The sequence below is a fragment of the Seriola lalandi genome, unplaced genomic scaffold, assembly GCF_002814215.2.
Source record: "Seriola lalandi dorsalis isolate HSWRI2012SDOR001 ecotype SW California unplaced genomic scaffold, Sedor1 jcf7180002054690, whole genome shotgun sequence".
Lineage (NCBI taxonomy): Eukaryota > Metazoa > Chordata > Actinopteri > Carangiformes > Carangidae > Seriola > Seriola lalandi.
The window spans coordinates 126,810-138,888 of NW_019525243.1; the positions used below are offsets into that span (position 1 = coordinate 126,810).

Here is a 12,079-nt window from a genome sequence, read left to right on the forward strand (position 1 = left end):
CCCCCACCCCCTCCCCATTTCCGGGTTTAAGATCAAACTCTGCTCCCGTTTTTGTGGCTTCGCTGCATGTACGCGAGGCAGCTTCTGTTGAACCAATGAAACGACGTTACTACAGTTTATCCTCCTGTCCTGTTGTACCACTGTTACACCCAAAATGGTGAGCAGCAGCATTCCCGTCGAGCCGCGTTGTGTGTCAGCCAGCAGTCTGTCCCTGAAAGCCCTCCCTGGTGCGCTGTTGCTGTGCAGCTCTGCCAACTCGTCAGCTGATCCCTCTTGTTCGCTTATCGCAGATGTTGGAGTATCCGCCCCTGTAGTAGTCCCGCTCTTTATTTGTGATGTCAAGGTGCAATACACATTCGGGTTATTGCTATGAAAATGTTTAAAATCGATTCCAGGTGTTATATGGTTATATAATTAACGCGTTAACCTTATTTTTTAAATGAATGCTTTAAATGTTTATGGGTTAAAATTATAGGCGCTCTTTATAAGAAGTAGTATCAATTTTAATGAGGCAAGAGAAAAATATTCCTGACTGATATTCAAATGATAATTACTGACTTGAAGACCCGAGGATTTCTCTAATTGAACAGTATAATGCAGGTTTAATCATAAACTGGGTTTCAATGTTTTGCTGTTAATCATATTAAAGTCCACATGTGCGCTTTCTCGTCGGTGTAAATAGTCCTTTGTTTACATGCAGTCCCCTGTCTCTGCGGAAGGAGGCTTTTGGTAGTGCAGTGTGTGACTCCTACCAGCTGTTTCCCGCCTTGAAAGCCATCCGATCAGCTGCATACACACACACACACACACACACGCACGCACACGGTCATGCAGAGGGAGAAAGCAAAGGGGAGGGAGAGAGAAAGAGAGAGAGAGAGAAAGAGAGAGAGAGGTAGAGCACCACACACAACGAGGGAACCCCATCAGCTGGAAGTCGAGTAACATTACAACTCTCAGCAGCCTGAAACTACTACATTACATAGCCGAGGGATTCATATCTTCTCTGAGGATTTAACCCGGATCACTGATTTTTTTGCTCTCTAACGTCATCATTCTTCTTTTATTCTACCAAGACTGTTTGCTGTTTTTTTGAGAGGGGGGGGGGGACCAAACTGGCGAGAGGCGAGCATGGAGTATTTCATGGTACCAGCTCAGAAGGTGCCCTCCTTGCAACATTTCAGGAAAACGGAGAAAGAAGTGATTGGAGGTCTTTGCAGGTGTGTATACATACACTTCACCCAGCATGCTGTGTATTTTTATTATAACTCATCTGTTTGGAGTACACGCACTTAGCGACGGCGCCGAGGCAACATGCTTGATCTGATCTGTTATTGTGTACACGACCCACTCACGGGGAGCTGCGGGCATTTATTATCATCAAACCCTGAAATTATCTTGCGGCTGACCAAGTCGGGGCTCCGGCTCAGACCACAGCACCCTCCCCCTAATGTTATTTCGCACATTTGGCTGCGAAATCGATGTATTTTGTGGCTAACAAACATAAACCACGTGGTTCCGTGCACACCACGCTGCTACTCCGCTCCAGAGCGCATCCCCGCTCTATTTATCCTCAAATTATCTCCCAGTGTCACCTACAGATGCTGAGATTTGCATAACAAAGACAAAGGTTATGCGAGCGGGTATCTTACAGTGTGAAAGGGTCTATTTTTGCCGCACACATCAAAAGGGATGCCGATTTCGCTCAGAGCGACCTGAAGTTATTGTGGGTAGTGCGGCCATGCTTAGGGCTTGTGCTAAAAGTGATGAGGGGGTCTGGCGTTTGTTTCCTGTGTATGGCGCCTTGTTTTGGTTTGTTACCAACGTGAAAATGTACAGCTGTTGTCAAAATCGCCCCCACTCGACATGGGGATAGTTTTACTGGTGTTTCTGAGCGTCTAGTTCGCGCTATCGAGCCGCCTCCACTGCGTCTTTTTATCCCGCACCTCTGCCATGCTGCCTGCCGCATTGTTGTAATGGCGGAGGACACGAAAAGTCTGACTGCTCGGAGCACGGCGGTGGTGTCGGGCACTGTGGTGACTGACGGAGGGAGCTCTCTCGGGCTATTATAATTACATTCCCTTCAGTGTGTCCGGCAAAGGGACCATTGGCGTTAGCGGGGAGGGAGGCAGGGAGATTAAAAGTGGTGTTATTAATAAGGGGGTGTGTATGTCGCGGAAGGCCCGTCTGTACGTCCGCTGCCCGCAGCCCTGTTAGAAGAGGGAGGCGGAGGGATCTACTGCTGTTGCTGCTGCCCGTAGTGACGCGGGCAATCTGGGAAATGTAGTCCCTTTATTTTATTTTTTTTAATAAATCTTCTGAGTAAGCCTGCGGAGAACTGCTACATGAGGAAAATCTAAAATCAACCCTTATTACACCCACACTGACTTCAAATGCCTACTAAACTTAAAAGCAATGTAACTAGGACACAAAGTGCATGGAAGTGTTGCAGTTTTATCTATATTCTAATGTATAATTCATCTAATATTATTTTAGAATTAAGAAACTTAAATCAACTTAATTTTCAGGTGTGTTAATATTGTATTGACTAATAAATTAATAAGAATATAGTAAAACTGCTTACATTTTTCTTGTAGCCCCATAACTAATGGATATTGCCATTATTTATTAATACACTGATTTAGTTTGGTCTGTAAAATGTCAGAAAATAGTGAAAATTACCCATGATTATCTCCAACTTTGAATCTCCATGTGTCTTTTGTAATATTTTGAATTTAAGGCAAGAGGAAGCGGCCTCTCACATTTGAGAATCTGGGCCCATTAATTTTTTGACATTTTGGCTTGAAAATGACCATCATTATCAATATACTGGAAATAATTATCTGATTTGATTCATTAATCAATTAATCAACCAATAAGTTCAGCTCTGTTCGGTTGCCTGGTTCTTAAACTCTTGTTTTAAGCTTTATCCAACTCTCAGTGGGACCCAGGCTCTCTCTCTGTAGTGGTTTGTGTTTGTGTGATATGGTGAAGTCCAGGCCCAGTTGGTCATGTTTTGGCAGTGTGTTTGCTGGCTGTGCCGCCGCAGTGTTAGTACTTGTGTGTGTTTGTGTGACTGTGTGTGTCCACACACACACTCCTTTTCTCATCTGTGTCTGCACAATTGTTCCCAGTGTTTGCACTGAGGCAGCTGAGTCAGTACAGATAAGAGCTTGGCTAGAGAGGGTCCCACAGATACTGAGCTTGATACAGGGGATGTTAGAGGAAGTTTGCCTAGAATTTCCCTTCAGCTGAATTACAGTGAATGGTATATAATGGCTTTTCCTCACAGTTTTAGGGTGGAAATATGAACAGATGTTGAGCTGCGCTTAACAGTCAGCCGGAGTTAACAGCAAAGCTACCACCAGAAATCTTTTTAACATGGGCAGTGAATAAAAGGCATCTTGTAAAATGCGCATGTACTGCTTTTAACAGGAGGAAACTTGCTCACTCCCCAGAACCTTTTCAAATCAGAGCTGGGATTGAAGAGCATACACAGTAATATTACACTTGAACATATGTAAAGGATTTCTCTCAGGTTGTTCCCTTTTAAAAGGTCGTGTGACATAATCAGTCCAGTCCTAAAGCCACATCCTGCATCTGCTAAAATACCCTTCAGCAGAGTGCAAGCAGACCAACATGGGTTTAAACTCTTGTGTTGGTGTTAAAGAATATTTTCTCTAATTCCAGCAATATCTCACTGTGTTTACCTCTGCAGGATGCACACACACAGAGGAGACGTTATCGGTGGATTTAAAGAACAAATTCACTCAGAATTCTTGTTGTTGATTGTGTTATTTTTGTATTTCATGGTGTATTCTGTTGTTTGTTGATGATGTAACATTAAATAGATCATCCAAATCTCACTTGTCTATCCAAGCAGATAATTTCATTTTTATGTGTTCAGGTTTTGAGATATGTACCTCTAACTGAAATGAATAGAAACCCAACTAGAAACTGTCTCTCTGTCTTGGTTACCTCAGTGTGACGTCAATAGTTTTTATTGGGACTATTTCTTGGATACAAAGTACTTCCAACTGGAAGGCATAAATGCTAAGAACTCCAATGACGGTAGCCTTGCAGACGGTGCATTTTCAGTAAGCGAGGATTATGTTGACAGGCAGGCCAGTGCTTAGAATTTGTTTGCTAACTTAGCCTCTAATATTTATTTCTATATACTCAGCTTTGGTGGAAAGCAACGATTTTCCACCCATCCACTGGGGGTTTTCTGTTGTCATTCTGAGAAATGAAGGAAACTGCTAACTGAAGTAGCAGTAAGAAGAAGCAGACTGAGGGAATTTGGCTCGACCCAAAGAAGCAAAGGAAGACATGCAATCAACCAAAACCTCCCCAACAAATGGATTTGGTTTAATAGTACTTGAGGATGCATTTCAACATACAATTTTATTGAATTGTTCATCTGTAGGAAAATATTACTCTTTATAAATTTTAATTAGAACAAAATTCACCATCATTATTTTCTCTTTATGTCAGACTAACTCCTTGGCCCTTTCTTATTCTCCCTTCTCCGCCAGTCTGGCCAACATTCCTCTGACCCCAGAAACAGCCCGGGACCAAGAGAGGCGAATCCGCAGAGAGATTGCCAACAGCAACGAGCGTCGGCGTATGCAGAGCATCAATGCTGGATTCCAGTCACTTAAAACACTCATCCCACACAGCGATGGAGAAAAGCTCAGCAAGGTGGGTCACCAACAGAGATTTGAACTGGTTGATGAGTTAGATGTGGCTTTAACTTACCATCATAACAGGCCTCTAACATTATTCTTATTCTGTTTTCCCCAGGCTGCCATCCTGCAACAGACCGCAGAGTACATTTTTACTTTGGAGCAGGAGAAGACGCGGCTATTGCAGCAGAACAGTCAGCTCAAACGAATCATACAAGTAAAGCATCACCGTGCCAAACCGTAAACTGTTTACAAAGCTGTTATTAGGCTTTTCTTGTCTTTCTGTGTCATCCGTTTTAGTATTGATCTAAACCAGATTTCCAATTTCTGTTTGCTCTCCCTAGGAGTTAAGTGGCTCCTCCCCGAAAAGGAGGCGTGCAGAGGAGAAGGATGAAGGGATTGGTTCGCCAGACATCCTGGAGGAGGAGAAGACCGAAGATTTGCGGAGGGAGATGATCGAGCTGAGGCAGCAGCTGGAGAAAGAGCGGTCAGTCAGGATGATGCTGGAAGATCAGGTAAGGAACAACATGTGGCACAATTTTTTTTTTAGGCTGAAATTATGTCCAGGCAAACCCGATTTACAAGTAATTTTTTAACATACAACTAACACTTTTATCTCTCGCTCTGTTTGTCAGATGCGTTCCCTGGATGCGCAGTTGTACCCAGAGAAACTGAAAGCGATCGCACAGCAGGTCCAGGAGCAGCAGGCCCCGCCACAGAGCCTTGTTCGTCTGCAGCAGCACAAGCAGCTGGAGAGGGACCTCACTCCAGCTCACAGCCCACAGGTTTGAAACATTTGCATACGAGTCTGACTCACGCATAAACAGAAGAATCCTTTTGAGAATCATGCTTGTGGTGATGAATTTCACTTTTGTGTAATTGGTTAACTTCACACATTTCATGCCTAAAGAGAAATGGATCTTTTTAGAGCTACATTAAACACATGTTTTGCCCAGTATATTTGGAAAACCAGTGTTTATTTTAGGCTCTATTATCCTAAACTCATGTCTTTAAAACGCATGCACATCCATCCAATCTCACAATGTACTTTAGATTTCACGCTGACATAGTTGTACATGACAGTCCCCTTCGTGTCCTGAATTAGAGCTGTCGACAGCTAAGGCACATTTACAGTGTGTTAAATGAGCAGCTCGCACATCTTTCTGCCTGTGCCCATCTCCTGCCCTGACAGCCACAGTATACTGTTTCTGCAGGCTAACCCGAACTGAACACGATGCCAAATCAATCGGTGTGTGCTGTCTGTCCATCCCAAGCTGGTGGCAGCTGGGCGTTGGTGGTGAACACTGATTGATACACGCTGGTTTAGGCATGTGACACTCCCCGAGCAGAGCTGAGTGATATGAGCTCAAATCAATATCAGTGTAATCTGATGAATTCACCCCACAAACAACAAATTACTGGAAATAAAATGAACTCATTCAAATATATCTTTTGTACTATCATTATGGCTCCATGACAGCTAACAGACTGTTTTACATGATCTGCTTTAATATCACGGTTTAACTTTTGCTGAACATAAAGGATATTTACAAGCATCATATTGGCAACAAAACAATAATGAACTAATTTAGATTTATATAGCCAGCTGGACATCATTGGGCGGCCTTTTGATTTGGGCTAAGGGTGTTAAAAGGTTAAAGTTTGTTTTTTTTGCGTGCGTGTACCACAATGGGGTGGAGTACTCCATCTTGGTCATGCTCATTCTGATCTAAAGCTCCACCAGTTGTGGTGTGGTGGCACGTTCATGAGAAATCTGAACAACCCTCACTTGTGCCATTTCAGGTAAAAACAACCACTTTTCCAATAACCTTGTTTTTTTTAGAGGCAACTCATAACACACAGTGAGAAGCTTTCCCCAAACAGAAGGGTGATGAAATTCAGCTTGATGAGAGATTCCCAACATCTGGCCTGGTTAATATTATGTATGCTGTCCAGCTGTGTTCCCAGTTATTTGTGTATTAGTGCACAGTGTATATGTATATGCACTGTCTTAACTTGTTTCTATTTGTATAGATTATATATTTTTGAATTGTGTGCAGATTTATAATATGTTCATTTACTTCACTTGTTATCACAGTGACATGGTGACATGAACAGAATGTATAATCAGTGTTTATTTCTCTTAGGTGTTGGCCCCGGCAACCCCTCCTGCACCTACACACCATGCTACGGTCATCGTCCCTGCACCTGTCCAGCCCGCTCAATCCCATCACGTCACCGTGGTAACCATGGGCCCGACATCAGTTATCAATACAGTGTCCACATCTCGACAGAACCTGGACACCATTGTTCAAGTAAGACGCAAATACAAGGACGTCAAAAGCAGAGTCATGAACCATTTCTTGTTGAAAAGGTTGGTAGATGTGAACACTAGAGGGGGCTGTTGTCACTCACATCACGTATGTCCCTCCTCCTTCCTCTAGGCAATCCAGCACATTGAGGGCACCCAGGGGAAGGGTTGTGTCGGCGAGGATGAGCAGCGAAGGGCAGTCATCGTCACTTCAGGTCGCATCCTCTCCGACGCGGCGGGTTCAGACACCGCCTCAAACAGCGACGGGCCTGACGACTGTTCACTTCCCTGAGTTCATCCTACGGCGTCTCATGCGTACACTTAACACGCATACACAGAAAAGGCCCGCGCAGACCAGGGCTATGGGAGGCTTCAAACCCACAGCACTCTTGCTCAGTGGACATTAATTGGGCTGGTAGACAGATTGAAGCACTCGTCTTTTTTCTTCCTTTTTTTTTTTTTTTTTTTTTAATTTTATTTTTTAATACGCACTCTTACATGTTGTACCGTTATAGGCAGCCCAGATAGGTTAACACTTAGACACTCATACATACAGTTTCTTCTGCGTCTTTTCTCTGCTTATCTCTAGCCCCCTGCTATCTCACTTAAACACAAACTCATGTTCATTAATCTGTAGAAAGGTTATTAGAGCAACTACTTCACTGACTGATCTATAAATGCTCTGTCATACGGGATACTAGAATTTCGAATGTTTGCGAAACATCTCCATCAACCGCCAGGATTGTTTGTCTCTTTATTCGGCCCCGAAGCCATGTGACTTATCTGCGAAACAGGAGACAAGACAGGAGTCAATGAAGAGCCCAGCAGTGTAGCGTCATCACCACCCAAGACCAGAGCATTTCTGCTAAGATGAACATCCTTTAAACCTTCTCATCCTGACCCATCTGAGCTGTTTTGGAGAGACACTGTGAGCTTACAAAACTGTCTCAAAGTTACACCTTTTCAGGCTTCTGGGTGAAAGATTGTATCGTTTTACTCTTGTGAAGTCTACCTTTTCATGTTCGGTTTCTCTAAGGCTCCCACAGCCAGCAAGTTAAAGTGATTGTACTGGAAAAACACGAAAAAGCACCACGCTGACTGCAATTTAAAAGCTATTGTCATGGCTGGCCAGTGCGCTTACTGGTTCACAACTCTATTTGTTTGTTATCATTTTTACTGGGCTGGGTTCCCAGTAATCCCACATATGTATTTGGCATGTTTTTCATTTTACTCATGGCCTTAAAAAAAAAAAAAAAGACAAAAAAAAGAAAAGAAGATCAGTGCTTTGACATACCTTCCCTTGTTGAATACAAAAGCACCTAGCTTGTTAAATAAGCTAATTTGTGGGCACACCTCAGTGATTTCCACTGTTGTGTGTGTGTGTGTGTGTGTGTGTGTGTGTGTGTGTATGTGTATGTGTGTGTGTCCCTTTTAGCCTTTTCAATCAGCATGGCATTAGTGGTTCCCCAGACTCTGGCAGTCTGCAACAACGCCACTTTTGCCTTGAAATTAAGGCGCGCGTGTGTGTGTGTGTTTTGTGCATAACATTCACACATACAAATATGACTGACATACAATCACTTGTTTGCTAAATCATAAGGGCTGGTTTTATTTAGCCCTTATCAGTGTAGTTTCTTGTCCAAATGTTAGGACATCTATCCAAGCAGAGTATGCTTCAAATATGGAAATATGGAGGAAAATGCCCAGTGAAATTGTTTGAATGTGCCATGGAGGTGACTGGGTCAACCACACATGCTCTATGCATTTCCTTACATAGATCATTTGTCCTTTTGTGCGCTTTTTGTCTAGTGTACCACACTATTTTCATATTTCAGCTTAGATCTAAATGTGTTCTTTGCCTGGAACTGTTGGTTGACAGATTGACATATAAGACGTAGCTGAGAGAGGCAACAACTTGCCTTACTAATAGCCTGTGGGTGCAGGGAGGCACTGTGAAGCCAGCCTTAACACAGCCCTGGGGTCTGAGAGACGTACCTGAACACTTGATCGGGGCCTTTCGGTGGCCACTGGAATCCCTCTGGTTTTCACTTTGCCTTTCCAAAGAGGCTTGTTAACTCCCAGGGTGTGTTAGCATATATATTCACAGTTTATTTTGTCTATTCTACTTATGTTTGTTTTATTGTGTTTGCCTCAAAAATGAACAGGTTGCTGGTATAATAATTACATTTAAGCGCTCCAGATAACCCCCCCCCCCCAAGTATTCAAAATGTTTCTGAATACTTACTTCTGGTAGGATTTGCATGTAGATTTGCAACTGTTTTGGCCCCATTGTGTGCACTATTATCATCACGTGTGTGGATAAAAATTCCACAATGAAATGTTGACATTCCATGACATTTCACTCCGTTTTTCACATCAGGTGACTTTTCAAATGTTAAACCTGATATATTAGAGATTAGTTACATTTAGGGCTTTTAACAAATCACTGCTGTTTTACAATTGCATTTAGTAGAATCCCCTGCACCAACATATAGATGGAGCTTTGAATTGCAGGACAGATAGACTTCATCTATCATGACTTATGTCATGGAATTGCCCTTTAATAAAATATTGATGTCAGCTCCACTGAAATTAGTTAAATATAATCATGGGACATTTTCCCAGTACTTATCATTAAAGGAAGGGGATTCCTGGATATTGAAAACATTGTTTGAATGCTCTGCTCTTTGTAGAGCCCTGACTTTTTCCTCTGAGTATCTGCATTTGAGAGTCATCTGCTGAATCCCAGAGCTGTTTTCTTTTCCATCTGTGTTTTGCACTCTTTTCTGTGTCTTAGGAAACGTAATGTGGACATATCAGATTGTCAGATAAGTGGGATGGGCCCGGGATCATTTAATGGCGTCAAGATTACAAAGCACTTACTGTACTATACTGGAGTCTGCCTCTTTGTTTCGTAAAAAGGGGCATTTCTTCAGCTGAAGCTCTTGAGGTTATGAGTAAAAGCCGCACAGCTGTGTATCCCCCTTTCCTTCCATGTCCAGTTCTCCTACAACTTGACCTGTTTGTCCCTCGCATCCTTTTTTTTTTTTTTTGTTCTTTTGCAATCTTTTATGCTGTCTTTGTTTATCTATCGTCAGTATCTCTTGTCGCCCTTCACATTTTGCAACTCCCTCCTCTCCCTCTCTTTTTGTGTGTCCTCTGTACCTTTTTATGTTAGACCTGTCGGTGCATATGGTCATCAAGAAGCTATTTTTTTTTTTCTTTTGTTTTGTTTTTTAAGAGAAATGTTTTGGGGATAAAGAGGCTTGTGCCTTTGTAAAGACAGAATAATAAAGTTTGTACTTTGTTTTTTACACATTGGGTTCTATGTGTGTGTCTTTTCTGTTTTTGTTTCTTCAAAACGAGGACTAAATATTGACTATTTAAACATCTGAGAAGCGTAGTACTAATAATGGCATAACCAACTGAATTAGTCCCCCCCCCCCCCCCCCGATCTGGTTGGCTGTCACTCAAGCAGTACAGTTGATGCACAAGTGTCTACTCCTGATTGGTGGATGAGACTTTGAAGCCCCCCTCCCTCCCCAGCTCTGCAGCTCATTGCTAAATTAAGATCGACCACCTCCTCTGTGACGGTTAAAATGTACACCAGGGACAGAAGGTGGCATCTCTTGCCGTCATCTCTTGATGCGCATTCATTCACTCCAAGCCTCTTGTTCACACCCTCACACGTTGCTTCAGAAATACTTCTGGTTTTGGTGTCAACTGAGGCTCAGCTGACTCTTAAATAAGCAAATTCAAATGTGTTAACATAAGATAAGTTATCTTAACTTTGGGAACACAAAATAAAAAAAACCTCAAATGGGAACGAAAGAAAAACTCACACCAGACTCATTATATTATTCTTTTGAGGAAGCTCAAGTTTCAAGGGAAGCTATGGTCTGGTTTTTGCACATCATGGATGTAGAAAGTGTGCCAACTTTCTCTGTCACAGTTTGATTTTGTAGACTACTGTTGAAATAATCAGAAGAAAATAGTGAAGAATCTGAGAAATAGTGAAGACTGCATTATTACTTCCAGTCTGTCTCATCTCTCATTTTTTTAATAGTTTAACTTCTCCAAAAGGCTCCAAACATCATAAGGGATGAGTTTCACCCACCATCTCCACTTTTTAAAGAAATGCTCTCCGGGTTGATCTGTAGACTACACTGTTTTAGGCTAAAGTTGCTAAAAAAAAAGAGCTACATTCCTAAAGCTATTTGCCTCTGGAATGGTAAACCCCTTTTCTTTTGAAATTATGTTATTTTGTGAATTTGACTATGTTTAATATTGATATATTCAATATGCAGCCTCATGGCCTAAACTAGAGCCCTATACATGAATTACATGGGTTCAAATAAAACAGCAACAATGCAACTGGCATTTTAAATTTCATGCACTATAACATGCATTTGTTGAATTTATCAAAATATGATTACATTTTTACTAAGCTGCAAAAATTGGAAGTGGCACCTTTCTTCAAACTGGCTTGAATACAATCTCTACACGTCTGAATAAACTGGCTGAAGGCTTTATAAACTATCAGTCTGTCATTCATGTGCTGCTTTTCCATGGCTAGTGACAGCAGCATCAGAGCTGCAGCAAACATTTTAAAGGCACACTTGGCAAAAGACTAACTGATGCCAGGGTTTGCAATCTGTAATTAACAAAGAATTAATGTTCACTAGAATTCAGAAAAGCTCATCAAAAGCACAGATTTTCTCATAAACAAATCATCATGCCTCTCAAGTAGATCCCACCACCAGTGAAGTTCCTCAGGATTAGGGCAGTTGTACGCATCAAAATGAACATGCTGTATTGTTTGTACACGCTTTCCAAGTCATTTGGGATGGACATGCTTGAGTAAAAAACTCCTGCCATATTTGCGGATTAATTTACAGTTGAGATGTTGATTCTCGAGGAATTGTGAGATTATGTTCACCACAGTGTGTCTGCTTGGGTGTGATAAAGCAGTAATCCGCCTAGCGTTTTGCTGTGTTAGGGATTCTAGGTTGACTCAGGGGTCTTAATGTTGCAGACATACCCTCTCTGCTCTCATCCTTCACTCTCTTACACACACACAGTCAGT

General features: G+C 42.2%; 1 protein-coding gene across 1 annotated transcript; it reads left to right on the forward strand.

Annotated features, from left to right (window-relative positions):
- Window positions 1-858: 858 nt before the first annotated feature.
- tfap4 (transcription factor AP-4 (activating enhancer binding protein 4)) lies at window positions 859-10,309 on the forward strand. The gene is made up of 7 exons (XM_023423324.2): window positions 859-1,217; window positions 4,533-4,698; window positions 4,801-4,899; window positions 5,027-5,197; window positions 5,318-5,467; window positions 6,830-6,997; window positions 7,127-10,309. The coding sequence occupies exons 1-7, from the start codon at window positions 1,129-1,131 to the stop codon at window positions 7,283-7,285; spliced, it is 1,002 nt and encodes a 333-aa protein (XP_023279092.1). The 5' UTR covers window positions 859-1,128; the 3' UTR covers window positions 7,286-10,309.
- The last annotated feature ends 1,770 nt before the right edge of the window (window positions 10,310-12,079 follow it).